This window comes from Eptatretus burgeri, chromosome 3, assembly GCF_056783735.1.
Source record: "Eptatretus burgeri isolate ZD-2024b chromosome 3, Ebu_testis_v1, whole genome shotgun sequence".
NCBI lineage: Eukaryota > Metazoa > Chordata > Myxini > Myxiniformes > Myxinidae > Eptatretus > Eptatretus burgeri.
This window is the reverse complement of record NC_140963.1, coordinates 98,607,427-98,634,593: the sequence shown is the minus strand read 5'-3', so window position 1 is coordinate 98,634,593 and position 27,167 is coordinate 98,607,427. Positions and strand designations below refer to the sequence as shown.

The 27,167-nt window shown below is 36.7% G+C and overlaps 1 protein-coding gene and 1 long non-coding RNA gene across 6 annotated transcripts in view; one reads left to right on the top strand and one right to left on the bottom strand.

Annotated features, from left to right (window-relative positions):
- LOC147030517 (uncharacterized) overlaps positions 1-27,158 on the top strand; it is a 68,924-nt gene extending 41,766 nt beyond the window's left edge. For 2 of the 5 annotated variants that reach the window (XM_085874648.1, XM_085874647.1), the window contains exons 8-9: positions 19,370-19,414; positions 26,279-27,158. In XM_085874648.1, coding sequence (XP_085730774.1) covers positions 19,370-19,414; positions 26,279-26,383 — 150 coding nt within the window. In that variant the 3' untranslated portion in view covers positions 26,384-27,158. Of the gene's footprint in view, positions 1-18,688; positions 18,853-19,369; positions 19,415-26,278 lie in introns of all 5 variants that reach the window. The other 3 variants (XM_085874650.1, XM_085874649.1, XR_015056427.1) reach the window with 2 other exon arrangements.
- Positions 13,795-18,689, bottom strand: LOC147030518 (uncharacterized). The gene is made up of 3 exons (XR_015056428.1): positions 14,692-18,689; positions 14,259-14,316; positions 13,795-13,963 (listed from the first exon to the last, which is right to left on the bottom strand). It is a non-coding gene; the product is annotated as an uncharacterized LOC147030518 (long non-coding RNA).
- Positions 27,159-27,167: the final 9 nt, after the last annotated feature.

Genomic DNA, 27,167 nt, shown 5'->3' with positions numbered 1-27,167 from the left:
ATCATATTTAGGTACAAAAAAATGAGAAGGAGGAATTGCAAAGTGAGGTGTTGATACCAGTGATTTTGGACTAAACGATGCAGAAATCAAGAAAATGACCAAACACCAAGACCTCAAGAACGAAGTAAAAAGATCCTGGAATCTGAAGAATGCCAAAGTTGTACCAGTGAGAGTTGGAGTGATGGGAATGATGACAAAGAACCTCACAGAGATATTATAAACCATCCCTGGGAATATTACCACAAACAAACGACAGTTGGAAACTGTCCAGGACTCAGTAACGATCCAGAAGAAAGCCCTCGACACAAAACTTTGAGAACAGAAAACTTCACAGCATGGTCCATGAATCATGACCCCTTACCAAAATAAAGGTGGCTACTTTGAGCCCACTCTTGGACTCCATTCCACTTTCTGAAACCCACATATGTAGATACCAATCAATGACACACACAAACACCTGGAAGTGAATACTTTTTGAGACCTGATAGGTCGAAGTTTCACCTCCTGAAACCCACCCACACGTGGAGATGGCAGACGACAGCAACTATACACACACACACACACACACACACACACACACACACACACACACACACACACACACACACACACACACACACACACACACACACACACACACACACACACACACACACACGTTTCATTACCCAGCGATTATGGCCTAAACAATGCAGCAATCAAGAAAATGACCAAATACCAAGATCTCAAAAATGAAGTGAAAAGGTTCTCGAAGTTGAACAGATCCAAAATTGTACCAGTGATCATTGGAGCAATGAGAATGATGAAGAAGAACCTTGCACAAATCTTAAAATCCATCCCTGGGAATATTACTGCAAACAATCTACAGTTGGAAGCTATCCGGAGCTCAGTGATTATCTTCAAAAGAGCCCTCGGATCAAAACTTTGAGAACAAAACTTCACACCTTGGTCCATGATTTGTGACTGCCCTTACCAAAATGGAGATGAATACTTTGATATCTGGGAAGACTCCGTTCCACCTTCTGAAACCCGCATATGGAGATAACCAATAACGCAAACACACACGCACGAGGGTGGATACTTTGAGACCTGGGAGGGCTCCGTTCCACTTTCCAAATCCTGGATATGGAGATGAGAATCAATGACCAATAACCAACAAAACACATCAGTGCTATTGTGGTAATACATAACAGTTTATATACATGCACACATGCAAATGTACACACACATCTATATAAAAATGAAAAGCACAGTCCATGAGGTGGTGAAACCGTCTGGGAAGCCCTGTTATTTATGCCTGTTAATCATGTACTGTTTGAACGTTGGTTGCACACCACAAAAACTTGTATAAACTACGTGCTATTGGAATGTTCCTTTCACTGTGAACCTGTGACTGTATGTCTTAAGACCCTGGAGACCTAAAAAGACCCCTTAGATCTTAAAACAATATTTAGACCCCTTACACCCTTCAGACAGCTTCGAGCCTTGACCACTTTGACCATGTGGACCTTCTTGTATCACAAATGAAATTTCAAATAAATATATCACCAATATTACAAATACATTTGGAGAAAAGAAATGTTTGTATTATGATTGTTTTAAATCATGCCAACACAGCAAATCTGTGACGCCAATCTCTGCAACGACGTATGAAGAGGCGAGCATAGTGAACCTATCCACACTAGTAAAATACATAAAAACGACAAAAGTAGGGTGAATATACTGGTTCTGGCTCACTTTTCCCCATGTAAATGAATGGGGGATTTTCAGCGATTCCTATTTTTTTTTCCCTTAAAAAATAAACCCCCTTTTTATCCCAAGGTATATTTATTTGTCTCCCCTTTTAACCTGGGGACACTTTTTTTTTCTTCAAATAATCCATGCAATAAGATAAAGATTTGTTCAAGTACTAAAGTGGTAATGTGATTTGTTAAAGGTGATTCGAAAGAAATATCTGAAACGTCGAACCCTCGGGACACTCTTTATCAAATAACCGATGCATATTGTTTAGCTCACTCATTGAACCTATAAAGATTTGTTCATTCTCAAATTCCTTCAATAGTTTAATTTTCTTTGCACAATAATCCCCATCTAAAATATTGAAAAACAAACCATTTGAATCTTTATATTTTTTAAGATACCCCTTTTGTGCCATTACGAAATGATAAACTTCTCTTAATGCTCTTGTTTGACCACCTCCTGAGCCACATATCATTTTGAGATTATAGTAAATTGTTTTTTCATTGTTCAATTGATAACCATCAAAGTTTTCAGTCCATTCAAGGATATTCATTTTTTTCTTTACATCCTCTAACTTACTACTTTTTAAATTGATTCGCTTATTTGTTTTATTTACCTTTGTTTTAGTTATTTTTTCAATAAGACTTATTTGATATTTTTCACATTCATTATGTTTTCCATTTATATACCAAGACAGATTTTCTCCACTCTTTCGTTTGATTAATACTTGGTTTGACCATTTATATATTGCAAAAAAACGCGGCGGTAGCCCTTAAAAAACCCTAACCCATCTTCCCATCGTTAAAACACAATCTATTCTATTCACTCTATCATACAATATCCATATGGAACACAATCTATTCCATTATCTAAAATAAATCTCTTATCATCAAAGGCTCCTAATGCCTTTGTATTTACTTCTTCACTATATATGTTATGTTTATAACTTCTTATTGTATTCATTTTCCTATATTCTTCTTTCTTATTCATCAAACAATTATAATAATTTCTAAAAGTTATTGATTTCTTTATTACATATTTCTTTATTCCCTTTAACCTCTTATCAATCTGATCACCATACTTATAAGCATATGCCTTTGCTCTCAATCCAATAAACTCACTCATTACTTTTCCACCCAACTCATCCTTAAACTTACCAATAACCTTTTCATTCTTTTTGGAAAATAACTCACTCTTCTTGCTGAAATTACTTGTATCATACACTCCAATATTTTTCTTCATATCTTTATAAACATCATCAGTTTTTATATCTAGGATAAAACTATCAGTGTCCATATACAACAATGAAACATTTTCACCATACTCTTTCTTTAAGTCATTATACAAATAATCATACATCAATATCTGATAAATCAAGAACTGCTGTTCCAATATAAATTGGTTTATCCATTACAATACTTTCATTTTTCATATGAATTGCAGAAAAGTTCTCTGAAAAAACCTCTTCTCTCTCAAAACTTGGTTTATTTATCAATCTCGAAGCTTCTTTCCAAGATGTTGCGAATCTAATGTTTTGCCTGTTTCTAACATTTTCCATAGTCTTTCCAAATACAGCATTATTCATTAATTTATAAAAGTCCCCTTCAAATTTTACTTTTGTATTTGCTCTCATATCTGTATTGAATTGAATATACTTTTTCACCCAAGGACTTTGTTTAAATTTTAAAACTCTATGAATTTTAGCTACTCTCAATCCTTCTCTCAAAAACTGTTTTAAGCTTCTCTGATGCAAAACATATCCCTCTTTATCATAGAATGTTGTTAATAACTTTTCTGTTGATTTACCTTTAGTATTAAAACTTTTATGATAATCACTGAACCATTCTTTCTTTGGGGTTTCTTTCTCACATGCAAAAGGAAGGTCTTTATGCTTATTATGAAGATCACTCGGGTATCTCAAATCAACTTCAAAATAATAACCTTCTTCTTCGTCATTCAATTCCTCTTGAGAAGAAATAACAATATTCATCAAAGCCTTTTCATAATCCTTTTCTTCCACCCACTCTAATTTACCATAAGGCAGAGATTGAGACATTGCCCATCCATACAAATTATTAGCATCAAAATACATCAAATAATTACTATCTTTTTCACTCTCATAATTTGGAAGATATTTATTATTTGCTTTAGCATATCTTTTTGAACATACTTGTGATATTCCACCTCTCTTGGACTTCTCAATCATCAAAAGCATATCAACATCACTGATTAAATCTATATCTTGTTTTGTCATTTTCAACATTGCACTCCAAGCTAAACCAGGAGCTGTGAAATAGTGGGCAGGATCTAATCCATAACAATTTTTATTATGACAGAGTGATCTAAAAGCTTCAAACATCAGCTAACAATAAAACATCTGTTTTTAGATATAAATCATGATATTCTCCAAGGTTCTTTATCTTAAATATTTTCCATATTTCTTGTGCGTGTTTATATTCCTTATCACTTATCTCTTCTTCATAAAGATTATTATAGAAACTTTCTTTTGAAGGAAGTTGTGTTTCTTTAAATCTCATAAATGAATCCATATAATCATAAGGATAAATTCCCTTACTTGTAAGAATTTTCTCTTTACTTTGAATTTCATTCCTTGTTTGAATTTCCTCTCTCGTGAGAATTCCTTCTTTAATCAGAATTTCATCTTTAATCTGAATTTCCTCTTTAGTTAGAATTTCATTCATTGTTCAAATTTTCTTTATAATTAGAATTTCATCGTCAGTTAGAATTTCTTCATTAATTTCCTCATTAATTTGAATTTCCTCTTTACTTTGAATTCTCTCTTTAATCTGAATTTCCTCTTTAGTGAGAATTTCCTCTTTTGGAAAGAATGAATTAAGATTTGGAAAAGAGTCCGTGGAGCTTAGATTTGATGCGAGGTAGGCTAGTGGTGTTCCCATAAACTTGTAAGAATCTAGAAACCTAATACGAGTTAAAGGTTTTGCGAATATCATTTTTGTAAATGAAATATACTTTTGACTTGTGTTTGTTATGGCAGAAATATTCCCTGGTGTTTTTGAAAGTTCATTTATAAATAGATGTGTATCATAGTTGGCGCTGTTGTGAAGAAAGACTGGAATAAAAGAAGGTAATTTATAATTAAGATTACAACAGGAATGAGCGGGACCTCTATATTTACCAGTAAGATGACAATGATCCCTAACTTTAGACTCCTTAATTTCCCCCTCACAAATATGACAGATATTGTTCTTTCTAAATTCTAATTTTTCTTCTTTGGTTAATTTCATCGGTTCATTTGTTTCTTTCATTAATTTAGTGAGTCTTATACAATCCTTTTCTAATCGTTTTACAAACTCTTGTGAAGCTTTTTTTCCACTATAATGTTCAAGTTTGTTATACTTTTCTCCAACAGATGATTTGATATAATAACAGAAACCACAAGGAATATGTTTTTGATATTTATTTGTATATGATTATTTTGGATTAGGAGAAGCAGTATTTATCTTTTTAAGGATACACTCAAAATCAGCGTATATCACAAATGGGTGCATGATAGATTTATTATAATCTTCAAAAGAAATCTTTTCACCAGGTTTAGGCATTGTAATTACAGCTGATTTATGATTACTACAATATTTTGAATGTTGTTCCAATCGTTCTTTTGTATGAAATGAATTAAGACATCGCTTACAAGGATATATTTTGTTTGCTGTTCTGAATACCTGAGAAGAGATTAATCTTGATAAATTATTGATGTATGTGTAATGTGAATTATTTCCAACACTAAAATATAAAAGATCAATGTGTGTTTCTTCATTTTTATAGTTGTTTGAAATTTTTAATATTTGAATTTTGTTTGTATCTGTTAATCCATATACATTAATAGAAAGATTATTCTTTTTCTCAAATTTAGGAATATCTGTTAGTGGCATTGGGAATTTAAAATCTTTAATGTCCAAGGTATTCTCATATTTCATATATTGTTTTACTCTTTCTGAATTACATTTTGGTGTATGAAAGTGAGCAAGAACAGACCAGAGAAAACATTTATTATCATTGTTCTTAATATTAACAACTGCCTTCTTTCGTTTTATTTCTTTTGGTAATTCAATATAAGAAGAAGCTTTAAGAGGGTTTGATTTTAGAATGTGTATATCTAAAAAGATGATTTTTTTAATATTGAATCCACTTCCTACCACTGTATTATTAACATCCTCCTCTTGTTTTGATAGTTCTTCATAAACCCCACTATTTAAAAAATCTTGAAATGATGTTATAAAATGAAGATCTGTTCTCATATAAGGAGTTTGTTCTTCATCTTGTCTTTTCATATTCATTTTCACTCCCATATAAAACTTTAAAGTTTTCATTTCTTTTAATGTCTTTTTAATAACTTTTTCAACATCAGGTTTCACTATTTCAATTGATTCAGCTATTGATGATGGACCGGGTTCTCCAAATTGAAAAATCCTTATTTTTATATGCCCTTTAAATGCCCCATCAGTGTTTTCAATGTAATAGTCTCCCTTTACTTTAAACTCATTTTTCTTGTGTTTTTGTGATTGAAGATGTTTATTATAACTTCTCTTCAAAACATCCTTTGAACAGATATCACAATGTTTTCTTTCCAACTCAAGAGGAGATATTTTATGAAATAGATTAAATGTGTGTTTGCTGGTTTGGAGGTGTTTTCTATAATGTTTATATTTGTGATTACAAACATCGCAGTATGTTGTATTCACCATATTTATATAATAAATCTTTGCTTTAACTAAAATTTTCTTGATGAAAATTTCGTTTATTTTACAGGTGAATCTGTGCTTAAAACCATTTTATCCTCCAACTTTTTCACTTAATAAATACAATGTTTCAAGACACAAAAGACAAGTTTCAATCAATCTCTTCATTTGTTAAAGATACTGAGAAATATGTCAAGGATGTAAAATTGAACAAAGATAAATATAACAACTATTGGATAAAAACAATTATGGTAAATAATATGAGTTCTTCAATTTCCTCCAGTGGAAGGGCTTTTAGTATACCTGGTAGAACATCAATTAAAGTATCTCTAACAAAAGTTTCTCCTCTCCTTCTGGTAATATATTCAAAACTAGAAAAAGCAATGAAACAAGAAAAAGTATCAAAAAACAAAAACCTTATGGATGAAGCTTTAGAAAGAAAAGATAAGACCATTTGTAATATGCAAGGAGAAATTTGTATTTTTTTCAACAACCCAAAAGATGTAAATCCTGATGAAATAAAGGATGTTAATATATCAGGTGAAATGACATTTCGTTCAATAGTAGTTAATGATCATTTTAAAATTACATTTAATATAAAAAATGTTGTTGTTGAATCTGGTAATGAAAAAAAGTATATTGATATCGATGGTAATATTATTAAATATGAGTCAATATACAACTGAAAGTATAGATGAATTTCAGTTTAAGTAAAGTTTTACTTTATAAATATGCTAGACTTTCCTGATTCTCCATATGACAAATTTGAGAATTGTCCTGCGTGTGAAAGACGGGGATTAAACACAGAGTCAAAAGCCTATAAACAATGTATATTCTGTGATTATCTTCTAATTAATGATAATAAAAAATATAAAAAGGAAAATAATTCTTTTAGATTTACACCAAAAATGAATTACTTTACAAGATTGATTAGAGAAATGAATGTAAAGTATGAGGGTGATAACACACCTTTCCTTACATGGGAAGAAACTGAACGTATAAGAGAAATGTTCAAAGGATTGTTGTTATATGTTATTCATGGATGTAATTTTCAGGGAAATATCAACACAAGATATTATATAAATAAAATAATGGATTATCTTGAAATTAAACCTGAACTTAGGGTAAAATATAGAGTTTCTAAAAAAGCCAATAATAAATTAAATAACCTGTTTTCCAAATATATAAATGAATGATTTTTTACCCATTTGGGAAAATAAGATAAAATTTAACAACCATAAAAATCTCCCAAATTCATTAAGATGTCTCATAGTTGGTTCAAGTGGATGTGGAAAAACCTGCTTACTTTTAAAGATGCTCCTCACTCCCAACTTTTTAGATTATGATAATTTAATAATTTTCACAAAGTTGAGTTTTCAACCAGAGTATCAACTACTCTCACAAGGTTTTAATGCTGGTCTTCAAAAAGAAGATATAATCGGTTTATTTAAACGTCAAAAAAACCGAAATGATTATAACATTGAAGATATAATTCAACTATTTTGTGATACACAGAGATGTAAAAAGAAATCAAATCCTATAACTTGTATTCTTAGTGATAATACGGATGATATACCGTCTCCCCAAGATTTGGAAAAATCAAAAAAGAACCTCGTTATCTTTGATGATTGTGTTAATGAGAGAAACCAAACGGTAATGGACAGCTACTACACAAGAGGGAGACATTCTTCTTGCAATTGTATTTATCTTAGTCAATCGTACTTTCAACTTCCTCGTCGTTCCATCAGAAACAATGCTAATACTTTTATTTTATTCAAGTTAAATTCAATAGATATCAATAATTTTTGGAGAGATAATTGTTCTACATTATGTAGTAAAAAGAAATTTGAGGATTACATGAAGCACACGACTGAAAAATATAAATATATTGTTGTGAAACAAGATGAGATATTAAGGAATATATATTTTTTGTTTTATAAACAATTACATATATAAATGACAACTATTATTGTAAATCTTGTGGGTAAATCTGCTTCTGGAAAAAACTTTCATAAATCAAGGTTCTTGTGTAGTACAAATGAGAATATTGTAAATTTACTTAAAAAACACCCCGTGATACGCATTGTATCAACAACAACTAGAGCAATAAGACCTGGAGAAGTAAAAGGTGAAGATTATCACTATATTTCAGTGGAGGAACATATGCGATTGAGGAATGAAGGTCAAATATTTGAGGAGGTTTCTCTTGGTACAACAAAATATTCACATTGTAAGGGTGAGTTAAGGAAACTAAAATCTGGTGGTCTTGGGATATTAGAAACTAATCCAGAAGGAACGAGACAAATTATTAAACATCTGAGCGGAGTGAAGATTTTATCATTCGGTTTTGATGTTGATGAAGAAACTCAACGCAAACGTATGAAAAGCAGAGATGCAAGTATTGGTGAAGAAGAAATTACAACTCACATTAATGTTAATAAAGAATTTGATGAAATATTTAAAGAAAAGGATTTATTTGAACACATCTACTTGAATGATGAAGAAAAGGAAAATTTCCCTGTTGATCTTTACAATTCATTAAATGATATTTTACAATAAATAAATGGATGCAAAAGAAAGAGCAAGAAGATTAAAGGAACATCAAGAGTTGGTTTCAAAAGTTGTAAAACAGCAGGAAGACATAAAGAAGAAACGCAGACAGAAACTAACGGGCGAAGAAGCATTTGAAAGAAAACAAGAGAAATTTTTTAAACCACTTTTAAAAACTTCCCAAGAAAAAATGAAAGATGTTTCCACAGTTCCCACAGTAGAATATACTCCTAAAAAACTACAAGGTTGATTTCACAATTGATAATTCATTTAGAGAGTTATTGGGTTTCTCCTCAAAAAAGATTGAAACGAATGGGACGTTTTACAGTGATAATGTCATTCAAATATCCTCAGGAATAAATTTGGTGTTAATTCACTGTGATTTGATTGATGGTGCTTATAATGATGGAAAAAAAACAAATGCAATATTTTCATTGAGCGCATACTCAACCCCAATTGGTTATAAATTCAATATGGAACCCAAAAATTTGGTTTATCTCCCTGTGTCAGGAAAAACCATACACAGAGTAAATTTTAGGATAACCGACCAAGATAATCGTATGATTTCTTTTAATGGAGAAGTTATATCCATCAGAATTCAGCTATGTGAAGTTTTCCAATAAATAAATACGATGGTTATTGTGAGGAAACACGAGTTGGGAAAATATAAAACAATTACAGGGGATGGGATGTTCCTTTCCCCATACTACAAGGGTGAAGGTATGTATCTTGGTAGAGGATACTATAAACCTAAGAGACAAAGGGATGTTGGACATCAATTTAGAGGTGATGGGATAATTGATACTCTAATGGGTATTGGTTCAACTATTCTTAAACATAAAGATCTAATTGGTTCAACTGCTTCTGCTGTGGGAAATGTAGCAGGTGTTGTAAAGAGCATAAAAGATGCCCAGAAGGAATCTCATAAATTACAAGCAATAAAAGAAATTAAGAAAGGCAAAACTCAGTTGTCCCCCCAAGAACGACAGAAAATAATTCGAATACTTGGATCAGGGTTTCAAAAGTTTTAACATCTTTTTTTCCTAAATAAATACAAGTATGGAAGCAATTGATAGTATCTATGATTTGGATGATACTATTATTATCTCAAACTCCACTAAAAAGAAGATTACTTCAAGGTAAATGCAATAACTGGAACAGACTGGAATACGAATGGTACAAAAAGTTTTGAAATAAATAATCAACAAACCTATTTGAATCTCTCCGAAAGTTTCTTGTTGTGTAAATTTAAATTCACCAAAGCTGGGAATAACACAAACGCTACACTTGTAAATGATTTCTTCTGGAAAATGTTTGATAGTGTGCGTTTGTATATTGGAACACAAGAAGTTGAAGCGGTTGATTATGTCTGCTGTATCTGAAATGATGAAATTTACACTCTATACATTCAGTGATAGAATGGGAAAGGGGTCTGCCGAAGGTTTTATTCCTGATATGTCAACGGGAACAAACACAGACCCTGGATATACTCAAAGGAAAGGAATGTATAATGATGATACAAAAGCAGAAAATAGTTTTACTGTGGCAGTTCCTCTTAAAGGTATATTTGGATTTTGTGATCATGATAAAGTTCTGTATGGTCTTAAAATTAGATTTCAACTACAAAGGAATGATAATGAAAATAGATTGCTTTTTGGTGTTGGTAGTGCTTTTGGTGAACAGAATAAATTTGTAATTGAGGAAATGAGTTGGTATATCAGTGAATATACTCCTAATCTTAAAACAGAAGAGATGTTGAATAGAAGACTTAACTCAAAGAAACCACTCAGTGTATCATACCTCAAAAGAAGATGTCAACACGTTAAACTCAACCAAACTACTTACACGTGGAATTTGGGTGTTCTGGAAGGAAAGCCACGATATCTGTGGATCATTTTTAAAAAGCCAGATGGTGATACTGCGACTGATAAGAATAATGCATTGAGTGATAATGCTAAGGTGAAACAACTTCGCGTTTCTCTAGATGGAACATTTTATCCACGAGATAGATTGGAAATTAATTCGGGAAAAAAATGATTTTGTTTAAGCATACAAGTCTTACCAAAAGGTGTGTGAAAGTAATGGAAAGAAAGAACCTATTTTGGATATGACAGCATTTAAAAGTTTGTATACAATCTATGCGTTTGACCTGAGCGCTCAAAAGGAAACTATAAAGTCTAATCGAGTGGATACTTCCCTATACATTGAAAGAGGAGAGAGTGAAGAAGTTGATACATATTGTTTGCTTTTGGAAGAAACAGAATTACAGATTAATACAGATAATGGTGTGATGATTAGTCTCACATAATTTTTTGTTAAATAAATGAGTGGCAAAGTACCAACTGGGGTATATGTTAATCAAATCAATCTTCATAAACTATCATCTTGTGTTCAAAATCAAAAGCTTTGTACGATTAACGTTAATACAATTCAGAGAAAAGGAGCAGTTAGAATTGATGTTTTGCTCACAAGAGAACAGGTTAAAATCTTGAATGACACTGGCTCACTTAAAATTAAAATGACAAAACCAATGTTGAAAAAATATTCAATAAGAGAGACTAGTAGAGGATTTCTCCCATTTCTAATTCCTTTATTTGCTGGTTTAAGTGCGGTTGGAGCATTGACGGGTGGTATTTCAACAGCGGTGAAAACTGCCAACCAAAGGAAGGCTCAACTCCAGGCTCAAAAAGAATTGGAAAGACATGAAAAAAAAAGGTATATGTTCGGTGTGTTGTTCAAAAAAAAATCAATTTATCTCCAAACACAAACGAGGAGGAGATATACAAAAGTTTTTATCAGGAAGTAAATTTACAACTACTGGAATACCAGGGGAATTACATCTTCCAGGGTATTCTTTCTGTGGTCCAGGCACAAACTTGGATAAAAGATTAGATGAGGCAGACAATCCTAAATCATGGAGTAAACCCATCAATAGAGTTGATGAAGTGTGCATGAGACACGATATTGATTATGGGAATACCACAATGTTGGAAGAAAAGCATGAAGCCGATAGAGAAATGTTGTATAATTTGTCTCTGATACAAAATCCAACCTTGAGAGAAAAAGTTGATCGGTTCATTGTGAAGAAGATGATCAGTGCTAAATTGAAACTTGGACTTGGAAATTCAAAAAACTTATAGGTTCTAATGATGTCATTAAGACTGAAGAGCAATTAGCTGATGAATTACATAAACCAATATTCACAAAGTTTCAGAGAAGGAAAGTTTATTCCAAGGAAGTAGATTATATCTGGTCTGCTGATTTGATTGAACTCAATAATGATAAGGGGTACAAGTATGCTTTAACCGTTATTGATTTGAGGAGTAGATACGCATGGGTTGTACCATTAAAAAACAAAACAGGTAATACTCTTATGTTAGCCTTTCAACAGATATTTAATAAAAGTAAGAGAAAACCTAAAAAATTGTGGACTGATGAGGGTAGAGAGTTTTATAACAAGACATTTATGAATTTTCTAAAAAATAACTATTACATTATACAGTACCTTTAATGAAGGGAAGGCAGTTGTTGTTGAGAGTTTTAATCATACCTTAAAAGAGAGACTATATAAAAAATTCACACAACTCGGTTCACAACAATGGTCATCTTTTATTCAGGATATTGTGGATAAGTATAATGACACGATTCACACGTCAACAAATATGAAACCATCAGAAACATTTACAAAATTAAAATATGAAAAAGAGATTAATGTCAGAAAACCTAAGTTCAAAGTTGGTGATATCGTAAGAATATATAGGTGGAAATCTCATTTTGAAAAGGGTTATATTAAACGATGGACGAACGAACTTTTTAAAATTGTTGATGTAATAGATACGGTTCCTTGGACTTGTAAGATATATGATTTGGAAGGGGAAGAGATTTTAGGTTCATTTTATTCACAGGAATTACAAAAGACAAAGATAAATTGAAATTTTTTGATTCCGCCCACACAAACCCCACACAAACCCCACCACACATAAACCCCACCCCACACAAGCTCCACACAAACCCCACCCCACACAAACCCCACCACACATAAACCCCACCCCACACAAGCTCCACACAAACCCCACGCCACACAAGCTCCACACAAACCCCACCCCACACAAACCCCACACAAACCCCACCACACACAAACCCCCCACAAGCTCCACACAAGCTCCACACACACAAACCCCACACAAGCTCCACCCATATTCATCATATTCACATAATTAGTGATTAGTTAATTAGTTCCCCACACACAACATGTTTATTTAATTAAAAAATTATCCACCCATCCACACAAGCTCCACTCATCCACCCATCCACCCATCCATTTATCCACACAAACCTCATCCACATAAGCCTCATCCACATTCACCCCTCCCACATAAGCCCCACCAAAGCCCCGCCCACATAAACCCTGCCCACATAAACCCTGCCCACATAAACCCCTCTCACACAAGCTCCACCCACATAAACCCTGCCCACACAAACCCCACATAAACCCTACCCACACAAACCCCACCGAAGCCCACCCACATAAACCCCACCGAAGCCCCGCCCACACAAGCCCCACCCACCGAAGCCCCGCCCACATCAACCCCGCCCACACACGCCCCGCCCACATAAACCCCACCCACACAAGCCCCACCCCCCTGTGCGCCCCCACCTTTGACCCACCACCTCCCTCATCCCACCCCCACCCTTCCCCACACACACATGGGGAGGGGAGGGGTGGGATGAGGGGGTGATGGGTCATTGGGGGAGCGCACCTACACCCCCCCACCCCCCCTCCCTCTCCTTCATGTCTTGATCCTTTTTTTGAAATTCAAAATCAAGTAATTGTAAACAAAACAAATATAATTAATCAAAATTGAAAATATTAAATATTCATTTGCGAGAATGTATAATCTTTCCCAGCCATCTTCTTCAGATGTCTTGTGATTTCGAAACTCAGACACCATATTCTGTTTTGAAACAAAAAGTGGATAATAATTAGGTTTTATAAAGATAATTACATGGTAATATGAGTAAGCCTGGTGTTGGTTCTAAGTTCAAGCCTCGTTGACCACTGAATTAACACACCAGGAGGCCGACTCAGCCTGTCATCCTTCCAAGGTCAATAAAATGAATTCCAGTGTACTGGCAAAACCGCGTCCAAACTAATAATGCAACCAACATAAGACGACATTCCAAAGAGAGAGTGATATTAATAAAAGAATAAATAAACAAATAACTAAATAATAATTCAGAAACATTTACCTCCAGAAAATCATGTGTTGTACCAGATTGCTTCAACAGCTGATGTTGTGTGATCGAGCTGAAAAAAAAAAAATAATGAGTCAAGGGTATAGATGGAGAGACAGACAGAGAGAGGTAGGTAGAAAGACAGACAGAGAGAGATACAAAGAGACAGACAGGGAGAGATAGAGACAAACAGACAGGGAAAGAGACACACGCACACACACGCACACACACGCACGCACACACACACACACGCACACACACGCACACACACGCACGCACGCACACGCACACACACACACACACACATATACATATATATATATATATATATATATATATATATATATATATATATATATATATATATATATATATATATACACACACACACACACACACACACACACACACACACACACACACACACACACACACACACGTGTCTCACCATTGGTTTAATTCATTCGAGATCAGAGGCCGTGATAAGACTTCGTACCAGTCATTATAAATGTTTTTCAATTCTCTTCTAAAATCATTGACCTCTTCAATAAGAGCATTCATTTGAGGCACCTCATCGTGATATGTAAACTCCACTTCTTCCAAGGACCTGCCAGGAAAAAATATATATTTTCGCATTATCACGATTTAATTTATAATCAATTGCTTCATTGTTCAAAGAGGAAACCATACACAAATTTACCAACTTTGTAGTGAGCTGTTATCTTCATCGGAAGAGAGTGAGTCCATGTCTCAGTTTTTTTTACCATTGGTACAAGATGGCAAAAAGATCAGAGGCCGTGATAAGACGTCGTGTCAGTCATTAAAAATGTTTTTCAATTCTCTTCTAAGATGATTGACCTCTTCAATAAGAGCATTAATTTCATGCACCTCGTCGTGATATGTAAACTGCTCTTCTTCCAAGGACCTGCCAAGAAAAAAAATATATATCAGAATTATCACGATTTAATATATAATCAATTGCTTCATCGTTCAAAGAGGAACCTATACACAGGCTTACCAACTTTGTGTTGAGCTGTTTTGCTCGCGGAAGAAAGATCGCTCATGTCTCAGTTGTAAAAATGAAAATCCCGTCTGGCAGAAACTTTGTCTGGCGAATCACTTATAAGGCAACGATGAGGAGATTGCTTAATCATTGGGTGTGGCCACAGGAAATGACGCTTCGGGCGAGACAGCTTGGAAAATAACTGGGCGATATATTCTCAAATTGTATGAATCATTTTTAAAACATTCTTAAAATACCCTAAAATGGTTTTGATTAAATATGTTTAAAAGCCTGTTTGTGTTCTGAGATAAAATAGAAACACGAGGCCTTGTCTCAGAGAATAGTTCCTATTTTTTCACAGCATGACTGTCCAAAAACACTTCCTCATTCACACAGCACGACCGTGTCAAAAAAAAAAACACTTCCTCATTTTCATGACACGAACTGAAAACATTTGAAACAAAACTTTTTTATGGCGTGGTTTATGCACAAAAATGATTTGCAACTCGGGCGGTGGCCAGATGAGATCATTAAGAGAAGTTTATCATTTCGTAATGGCACAAAAGGGGTATCTTAAAAAATATAAAGATTCAAATGTTTTGTTTTTCAATATTTTAGATGGGGATTATTGTGCAAAGAAAATTAAACTATTGAAGGAATTTGAGAATGAACAAATCTTTATAGGTTCAATGAGTGAGCTAAACAATATGCATCGGTTATTTGATAAAGAGTGTCCCGAGGGTTAGACGTTTCAGATATTTCTTTCGAATCACCTTTAACAAATCACATTACCACTTTAGTACTTGAACAAATCTTTATCTTATTGCATGGATTATTTGAAAAAAAAGTGTCCCCAGGTTAAAAGGGGAGACAAATAAATATACCTTGGGATAAAAAGGGGGTTTATTTTTAGGGAAAAAAACATGAATCGCTGAAAATCCCCCATTCATTTACATGGGGAAAAGTGAGCCAGAACCAGTATATTCACCCTACTGACAAACACAAATATTTACCTTAAAACAGAGTTCTTTTATAGAAGAATTCAAGTAGGAAATTAGCAAAATTCAATTAAAAAATGTATCAAGCCACAGAACATAGAATATCAATCGATGCTCGATGCCTTCACAGCCAGAACAAACATGGCAAACAACTGGTCAGATGGACCTTATTGTTTTTTATGCCCCTGCACCAAGGGTGCCAGAGGCATTATGTTTCTGGGTTGTCCGTCCGTCCGGATTTTCGTTCACGCAATAACTCGAGAAGCAAATTGTAGAATTTCATCAAACTTGGTAAAAAGGTAAAGTAAGACAGGGCAATTAAGTGATTAGATTTTGGGCCAGATATGATAAAGGTCAAAGGTCAAGGTCAAACTGAAATTATACTGTTTACACCCTCACTCAAATATTGGACAGAATTTCATCAAACTTGGTACAAAGGTATAGTTGGACAGTGCAACTAACTGATTAGATTTTGGGCCAAATATGATAAGGGTCAAATATGTCAATACTCAAGTGTTTGGGCGGGAGAGCAGAGGCATACCCTTCGACTGCGTGCAGTCGAATTACTCTAGTTTTTTTTTATATGTATCGATGTCAAAGTGAAGGGTGGATTATAAAAGGAGATTGCACAAAAAGGTGAAACAAAAAATAAAATTGCACATTTTCAGCAGATGAGATGCCTCCCGAGGCACCCACCGCGGGACCCAACAAAGGCGAAAACGTATGTCTCATCAATGTTAGATTGAAAGCACGAGTACTTTTACCGAAACGAACAACCAAGCAGCTTGGAGAGCGCTCGCCAAGTCTCTTAAGCACTCAAGCAAGCACTCCAACAAAACGGTTCCGAAGGAACGGCTTGCTTGGCACGTGATTATCAATCACCAAATCATCACATTAAATATACAACTCACGGAGATGCCCGAAATATCAAATGTGTCCGAATTGGACAAATGAACTTTTTTATTTTCAGGAGTGGGAACTGCTTCCAAGTTTGATTCTCAAGCTCAAGTTTTGAAATTATTCTTAGTTTAAGAGATTCTCGAAGTTATTGCAATTCTTGAGGTTTTTACTTGCTATGTACGAAAATGAAATAAAGCCACGAACGCTGCCGTGTGGGTGTTTATAAGCATTGCAATGAATCTGATGAACACGCATTCGATAATGAGTGAGGAAAGTGGAAAAATAAAAAAATTAAGAAATCCTTGTGGCCTGCTCCAAGTCAAGGCATGGTTGAGTAAGCCAAGAAACATGGTGACTTCACACCCCAGCGAGGTTACCGAGGATATGCCTTAAGATCCCAGAGAGAGTGGTGACCGTGGATGCGCCGATAAAATATATAATTAATTAAGGCCATTGATTATTATCTTCAAAAGGGGTGTTTTAATTAACCCAAACACCCAATTTTCAATCTTGTACTTTCTTGGACTTTTCTTCATATGCATGCAAAGTTTCAAGCTGCTCGGTTTCATGGTTTTGGAGTTATGGAGGAGACACACTGACGCACACATTGACATTTATTAGTGCTGTGATCCTGAGTCGGGATGTAAAAAAAAAAGTGAATTCTGGTTGAGCTTAATTTTGACAAGCCAAATGACATGTTAGATACTACTCTTAATAAGACACATTAAAATATATCATTTGTCTACATTAATTGCTGCATTTATGTACTTGATTGAACTGCATTCGGCTCTGCCAGATCAGCTGTCGAGTTTGTTTATCCTGGGCTCTGTGCAGAATGTAGTGCCTGCTGTCTTGTTTTTCTGATTGTCGTATTTTTTCCAAACACTTCCTTTTGTGTTGAATTTAGTCTTGGCTTTCTTATAGGCATGTATTCACTGGCCTTTGTTCCAAAATGTTAATTTTGCTTACCTCAAGCTTTGTTATGTTGCAACTCTTGTTGAAGTTTTGAACATGACTTGCAAGAATTCCCAGTTCTGTATTTGTGAATGATGGAGGAGGAAGGCAAAGCTGTTTGAGGGATTTGTTACAGTGAAAGGATAGCTCATCAGAAAAAAATGAAAATGGCACTTGGTAGAATCAATTCATCCTTGTCACACCCAACTTGTCCATGATGTTTCGTCTGAATCCTTGCATAACTTTTAAAGATTTTGGAAGTATCTGGATCTGGCACTACTGAAGGCAAAAAATATTTTGATATATTTGGCCAAAAGGCTGATCGGCTTCATTTGAAATTGCGACTTTACCTCCACAGACGAGCCTCATTATAAGGGTGTCCTTGATGGGTCTTCTCTTCCAATGCGTGTCCACATGATGGGTCTTCCTTTTAAACTAAGGCTTTGTTAAATGAAGAACAGTGATCTATCTTAAACATTGTGGCATTGTCTCTCCCCACTCCACCCCTTTTCGAAAAATCACTTTCGTAAAGTTGGATAACACATTTGAACATCACATTTCCAGCTTAAGTCGTTATTTCTGGCCAACAGTTTCTCACAAGCATATGAGCCTGGTGTGGCTCAGTGGTTAAGGCGGTGGTTTGGGATCCTTGGGGACCTGAGTTCGAGCCCTGCTGGCAGCTGAGTTAGCATCAGCGGGGTTGACTCAGCCTGTCATCCTTCCGAAGGTCGGCAAAATGAGCACCAGTCTACTGGTAATTATCCCTGTGTGTCGAAGGCGACTAAAGGGTTGGCGTCAGGAAGGGCGTCTGGCCGTAAAAAACATTGCCACAAGAAAGGGTACCATGATTGGAGCCCGCAAAAAGCTGACCCCTGCTCGGGGATAAAGGCTTTCAAATGGTGTGATGAGTTTCTCACAAGCATATGGTTCAAGGTTAACGCATGTTAATGGGAAATTGAGTGGCAAACGCCGATAGAATGTAAACGTTTGTGACAACAGTGAAACCAGAAAAAAAACTCTTCACTGATCTTGATGTCTATTTGTATGGTATATAAACCTTTCATTGTATATTTTGGTTGAGCTGTTGGGGAAATTGTCCTTCAAATTTTAATTTGTCCTGTGAAGTCTAATTGAGGTTCCATAAAACTTGTTTTTTTGGTTTCTTCATTTTTTATTTTTTATTTAACTTGCTATTTATTATTACAAATTGCAATGAAATGGCTGTTTATCTTTTATGTTCAATGACCAATTTAAACACAAACAACCTGCAGGAGCCAGCCAAGAAGAAAAAGCAAGGTGGTGAAGAGAAGGGAAAGGTAAGGTTTGTAAAGAGGTTTTCTTAAAAACAAAAAAGATCAGGTTATTGTTCTAATGATTGCTTCAAAATACGAAAAAGCAATATTGTTGTGGGCTGGGTATCGGCGACGAGCACAACCGCTAGATGGAGAAGTAGAGTCTGCTCCACCGAACACCCGGAATTTATCGGTCGTCACCCCGAATAACTCCGGAGCCGACGGGTCCCTTATCGGACTGAAGATCGCCAATAGGTCGACCGCGTGGGATAGGGTCGATTGCCGATTTCAATTTACCTAAATACCCACGTCGTCCAAACTACCAGGGAAATTCACCCTCGGCGGAGCTCGAGCGGAACGAGCCGTTAGCGTGCTCGAACCGTGCGTAACCCGAGCGGATGGTTACCGAGGTCCGTCGGTCTAAATGCACAATTTTCCGCTTCCAAATTTCTCAACACGCACCGTGTTAAACAAATAAAGAAAACACAGAAACGAGCTGAAACATTTAACAGGGGATTTATAATGGGGGGGGGGGTGGGGGAGGGAACACACAGGGAGCAGAGTTATCCGACTATAAGAAATGCAGTCAATGTATAAGCAAAAGCACTTATTTAGTTGCTACTTAAAGACGGGCCTCCCCCCCCCCCCCCCCACACACACACACACACACACACACACACACACACACACACACACACACACACACACACACACACACACACACACACACACACACACACACACACACACACACACACACACACACACACACACACACACACACAAACAAACAAACAAACAAACAAACACACACACCCCAATGGTCCTTATTGAAGGCCTCCAACTCGAGGACAGGTGAGCACGAGACCAGAGCCTGTGCTTGGACCTGTCCACCTCGTGTGGTCTTCAACAATTCGGCTCGGTGGGACTCGAACCCGCAACACGATGCGGCTCCAAGCACCAGATGCCACGCACCAAGGCGAAGATCAGAGGCGACGATGATCCAGCTCAGTGGGACTCGAACCCGCAACACGATGATGATGACCACCAAGATGACAACCAGGTGACAACCAGGTGACAACCAGGTGACAACCAAGACAACCCACAACCAACGCTCCCAGCCTGGCGTTCCTTTATATTTCCTTGTTGTCCGGGGTGAGAAAATCGCCCTCTGAGGCGGCCTCCACCCTCATTGGCCGGCGTGTCGTGGGAAAGTCAAACTCTGTGGCCATCTCAGCCCTCATTGGCCGGCGTGTCGTGGGAAAGCCACCCTCTGTGGCCATCTCAACCCTCATTGGCTGGCGTGCTGTGGGAAAGCCGCTTCTGTGGCCATCTCAACTCTCATTGGCCAGCGTGCCGTGGGAAAGCCGCCTTCTGTGGCCATCTCAACCCTCATTGGCCGGCGTGCCGTGGGAAAGCCGCTTTCTGTGGCCATCTCCACCCCCATTGGCCGGCGTGTCATGGGAAAGCCGCCTTCTGTGGCCATCTCTAACCTCATTGGCCGGCGTGTCGTGGCAAAGCTGCCCTTTGTGGCCTGATTGGACAAGGGGCACGCCCCTGCCTTCCTGGGTGGAGTCTCGATCTGAGGCGATGGAAATGTCCGCCCACGTACGTGGCCGAACGCACGTGGGCGATGGCGTCGGTGTGTGAAGTGCAGTGAAGGAGGTTTGTTGTAAACGAATCTCCGCAGCGCACACATGTAATTCCCGTTAGACACAGATAGGGGGCCCTAACTGTAAACACATACTTACCGAAATAACTAAGCTACGGGGACGGCTTTCTGTTTGTGTGCACAAGGCTTCCAAATTCGTAACAATATTGTTAACCACAAAAATTGCAAGATATCACTTTTTTATCCCCCGCCGCGTGGCGGAAGGGGGATATTGTTATCACCCGGGTCGTCCGTCCGGCTGGCTGCCTGGCTGGGCGTCAACATTTATAGCTGTGAGTGTGATAACTCATAAACTGTTCGCCATATCGATTTCAAATTTGGGTCACACATGTACCACCTGAAAAGGAAGAACCCTCTTGATTTTGGGCGTGGCCGGATCTAAGATGGCCGACTGGGGCGGCGTCAACATTTATAGCTGTGAGTGCGATAACTCATAAACTGTTTGCCATATCGATTTGAAATTTGGGTCACACATGTACCACCTGAAAAGGAAGAACCCTATTGATTTTGGGCGTGGCCGGATCCAAGATGGCCGACTGGGGCGGTCCGTCCGTCCGGCTGGTTGGCTGGGTGTCAACATTTATAACTGTGAGTGCGATAACTCAAAAACTGTTCGCCATATCGATTTGAAATTTGGATCACACATGGACCACCTGAAAACAAAGAACCCTATTGATTTTGGGCGTGGCCGGATCCAAGATGGCCGACTGGGGTGGCCATCTTGAAAAAATTGTTTTTTGTAATAAATGGAAAACCGCTTATCTGATTTCAATTATTTTTCAATGGCGGGGGATTCCCCATCTCTGATGGTATATTTAGCATTTTTTTTTAATAATGTGGGGGTGAGGTGTTTTTAATAATGTTGCTGGGAGGTGTTTTTAATAATGTTGCTGGGAGGTGTTTTTAATTATGTGGCAGTGAGGTGTTTTTAAAAATGAGGGGGTGAGGTGTTTTTAATAATGTTGCTGGGAGGTGTTTTTAATAATGTGGCAGTGAGGTGTTTTTAATAATGTGGCAGTGAGGTGTTTTTAATAATGTGGAAGTGAGGTGTTTTTAATAATGTGGCAGTGAGGTGTTTTTAATAATGTGGGAGTGAGGTGTTTCTTAATAATGTTGCAGTGAGGTGTTTTTAATAATGTGAGTGAGGTGTTTTTAATAATGTGGCAGTGAGGTGTTTTTTTAATAATGTTGCAGTGAGGTGTTTTTAATAATGTGAGAGTGAGGTGTTTTTAATAATGTGGGAGTGAGGTGTTTCTTAATAATGTTGCTGGGATGTGTTTTTAATAATGTGGCAGTGAGGTGTTTTTAATAATGTGGCAGTGAACTGTTTTTAATAATGTGTTAGTAAGGTGTTTTTTAATAATGTTGCTGGGATGTGTTTTTAATAATGTGGCAGTGAGGTGTTTCTTAATAATGTGGGATTGAGGTGTTTCTTAATAATGTTGCTGGGATGTGTTTTTAATAATGTGGGAGTGAGGTGTTTGTAATACCACAACAGTGAGGTGTTTTTAAAAATGAGGGGGTGAGGTGTTTTTAATAATGTTGCTGGGAGGTGTTTTTAATAATGTGGCAGTGAGGTGTTTTTAATAATGTGGCAGTGAGGTGTTTTTAATAATGTGGCAGTGAGGTGTTTTTAATAATGTGGAAGTGAGGTGTTTTTAATAATGTGGCAGTGAGGTGTTTTTAATAATGTGGAAGTGAGGTGTTTTTTAATAATGTGGCAGTGAAGTGTTTTTAATAATGTGGAAGTGAGGTGTTTTTAATAATGTGGAAGTGAGGTGTTTTTTAATAATGTGGCAGTGAAGTGTTTTTAATAATGTGGCAGTGAGGTGTTTTTAATAATGTGGCAGTGAGGTGTTTTTTAATAATGTTGCTGGGATGTGTTTTTAATAATGTGGCAGTGAGGTGTTTCTTAATAATGTGGGATTGAGATGTTTCTTAATAATGTTGCTGGGATGTGTTTTTAATAATGTGGGAGTGAGGTGTTTGTAATACCACAACAGTGAGGTGTTTTTAATAATGTTGGAGTGATGTGTTTCTTAATAATGTTGCTGGGATGTGTTTTTAATAATGTGGGAGTGAGGTGTTTGTAATACCACAACAGTGAGGTGTTTTTAATAATGTTGGAGTGACGTGTTTCTTAATTATGTTGCTGGGATGTGTTTTTAATAATGTGGTAGTGAGGTGTTTTTAATTCCACAGCAGTGAGGTGTTTTTAATAATGTATCAGTGAGATGTTTTTAATCATGTGGGAGTGAGGTTTTTTAATAATGTGGCGGTGAGGTGTTTTTAATAATGTGGCAGTGAGGTGTTTTTAATAATGGGGCAGTGAGGTGTTTTTAATAATGTGGGAGTGAGGTGTTTCTTAATAATGCTGCTGGGATGTGAGGTGTTTTTAATAATGTGGGGGTGAGGTGTTTTTAATAATGCTGCTGGGATGTGTTTTTAATAATGTGGCAGTGAGGTGTTTTTAATAATGTGGCAGTGAGGTGTTTTTAATAATGGGGCAGTGAGGTGTTTTTAATAATGTGGGAGTGAGGTGTTTCTTAATAATGCTGCTGGGATGTGAGGTGTTTTTAATAATGTGGGGGTGAGGTGTTTTTAATAATGCTGCTGGGATGTGTTTTTAATAATGTGGCAGTGAGGTGTTTTTAATAATGTGGCAGTGAGGTGTTTTTAATAATGTGGCAGTGAGGTGTTTCTTGATAATGATGCTGGGATGTGTTTTTAATAATGTGGCAGTGAGGTGTTTCTTAATAATGATGCTGGGATGTGTTTTTAATAATGTGGAAGTGAGGTGTTTTTTGATAATGTCGCAGTGAGGTGTTTTTAATAATGAGGGGGTGAGGTGTTTTTTTATAATGTGGGGATGAGGTGTTTTTAATAATGTGGGAGTGAGGTGTTTTTAATAATGTGGGAGTGAGGTGTTTCTTAATAATGTTGCTGGGATGTGTTTTTAATGGTGTGGCAGTGAGGTGTTTTTAATAATGTTGCAGGGAGGTGTTTTTAATAATGTGGCAGTGTGGTGTTTTTAATAATGTGGGAATGAGGTGTTTTTAATAATGTGGCAGTGAGGTGTTTTTAATAATGTGGGAGTGAGGTGTTTTTAATAATGTGGGGGTGAGGTGTTTTTAATAATGTGGGAGTGAGGTGTTTTTAATAATGTGGGAGTGAGGTGTTTTTAATAATGTGGGAGTGAGGTGTTTTTAATAATGTGGGAGTGAGGTGTTTTTAATAATGTGGGAGTGAGGTGTCTCTTAATAATGTTGCTGGGAGGTGTTTTTATCCCCCGCCGCGTGGCGGAAGGGGGATATTGTTGTCACCCAGGTCGTCCGCCTGTCCGTCCGTCCGTCCGTCCGGGCGTCAACATTTATAGCTGTGAGTGCGATAACTCATAAACTGTTCGCCATATCGATTTGAAATTTGAGTCACACATGTACCACCTGAAAAGGAAGAACCTTGTTGATTTTGGGCGTGGCCGGATTCAAGATGGCCGACTGGGGCGGCCATATTGAAAAAAATGTTTTTTTTTAATCAATGGAAAACCGCTTATCTGATTTCAATTATTTTTGGTTCCTACGTTCCTCACCCCTGGGGAACTTTTTCGAGATGATGACCAAATGGTGTCTTGTTTCCAATTCACCTCCCTCATTATCTGGAATATGTATTACCTTTTTAATTAAGTGGTGGGGGATTCCCCATCTCTTATGGTATATTTGACAAATGTAATGCATTACTATTAAGGTAATCTTGAGTTAAATAGTTTTTTTTTTTCATGCCAAATATTTCAATATTTGTTTATTGCTTCATTTGTTTGTGTTTGTGCATTGAAACATGCAAGTATGAGTTACTAATTTTAAAATGTACACAAAATCAACTAGAAAGGCACTCGGTAAAGCGCATACTTCCGCAAAACTGATTAGTTCACACTTTGTATCCCACCTATAGGCCGGATCTGGATTCAGGCCTGAAGTAAAATGTAATGGGCTTGTTCTTGTCACCTTACCAACTCATCCACCAAGTTTTGTCCAAATCCATCCACAACTTTTTGAGATATCCTGCTATATGTAATTTTAGCCCCATCACTCAATGGTGAATCACTGAAAAAAATTATCTGATCTGGAGTCGGATCTTCACCAAAATCAAATCAATTCTTCCTTGTTACCTTCCCTTTTCCTTTCTGTTATTTTTATGTGGTCGAAGCACAACTTTGCCCCTTTACAGGTTGCCAGCATAGTGAAAGAACTCGATCTGTCCATCTCGGAGAGTGGTGTGTTGCACTGAACTTAAATCCATTTTTTTGCTTCGTTCATCTTCACTAAAAGTTGATAGAATGTGCTCACCTTCAGAGTAATTTATATTTGAGCCATGTTCACAATTGTTTGAAAAAAAAAATGCAATATACCATCAGAGATGGGGAATCCCCCGCCATTGAAAAATAATTGAAATCAGATAAGCGGTTTTCCATTTATTACAAAAAACATTTTTCAAGATGGCCGCCCCAGTCGGCCATCTTGGATCCGGCCATGCCCAAAATCAATAGGGTTCTTCCTTTTCAGGTGGTACATGTGTGACCCAAATTTCAAATCGATATGGCGAAAAAACATTTTTTTCAAGATGGCCGCCGCAGTCGGCCATCTTGGATCTGGCCACGCCCAAAATCAATAGGGTTCTTCCTTTTCAGGTGGAACATGTGTGACCCAAATTTCAAATCGATATCGCAAACAGTTTATGAGTTATCGCACTCACAGCTATAAATGTTGACGCCCAACCAGCCAGACGGACGGACCGCCCCAGTCGGCCATCTTGGATCCGGCCACACCCAAAATCAATAGGGTTCTTCCTTTTCAGGTGGTACATGTGTGACCCAAATTTCAAATCGATATGGCGAACAGTTTGAGTTATCGCACTCACAGCTATAAATGTTGACGTCACCCGGGTGGTCCGGCTGTCCGGCTGGTTGGGCAACAATATCCCCCTTTCGCCACACGGCAGGGGATAAAAAGCCATTGAAGATCAAGAGAGTAAGATGAAGTTGTCAGTTGCAAAAGAGCCAATAATTTGGCCATTTTTGTAAAAGCCTTTCTCACTTGATTGTCTGACATAAATATGTCCAACGTTTGTTCATTTTAACCACCTGCGACTCACTTTTTGTCATTTTCTAATAGTTGTTTATAAACTTAATTTCTGCATTAAAAATGACAACATGTATTCAGACTTCCAAGGACAAGTCAAAGAAGAACAAGAGAAAGCATAAGAAGCACAACAGTAGCAAGAACAAGAAGAAAAAGGAACATTCTTACTTGCCACAGATTAAATGATCTTTGGTTTCTTGTTTCCTGGTTTTTGACTGCCAATCCAATAAACATCACAAATGCTATTTTATGTAACTACTCCCTTATGATTCAACTGGCTGATACTGGAATTGCCATTGAAGTATGTCATGCATCACATACATGAAAATACCTTCATGATGGTTTGCATTGTTACCGCCATTCGGGCTCGGAAGTTAATATTATTTGCATTTACTTCTGATACTTCTCTACCAGTACCATAGTTCAATATCTCTCAATTTTTTTTAAAGAAAATGTTGACAAATCACATTCTGACCAAAACTTATGAGTTACTTCCTTCACTTGCATTTCAACAATTTGATCCATACCTGCTTGTGATATGGAGGGGATGCTTTGCAAAGCATCATGCCAATATCATTTTACTAGTTATGGATGCATTCTATGTAATATGACCCTTGGATATGTTTTAGTTGGAATTATTTGATTGTAGACATGTTACTTTGCTTACCTGTTACCAACGGTTTCTGTATTGTTTTTGAAGCGATGTCAATTACAGCTGTGGAAAGCTCTGCATTACTTCTTCACAAAACAAATTGTGCTGGTTTTGTGAAGTAACGTAAAATGTCATTGTAATGAAATGCGTAATTTGTCCAGCCTAGCATGACAGGAACTGTATAGCTCGTTTGCTGAATTTCTCTTTTTACATGGCTTCATATTGAAGCCAGGTTACATGCTGTTCATTGCTATTAAGTGGAATAGTTTGCCATACTTATTCTTCTCATTAAACATCTGCAATTTTAAAGATATTGTT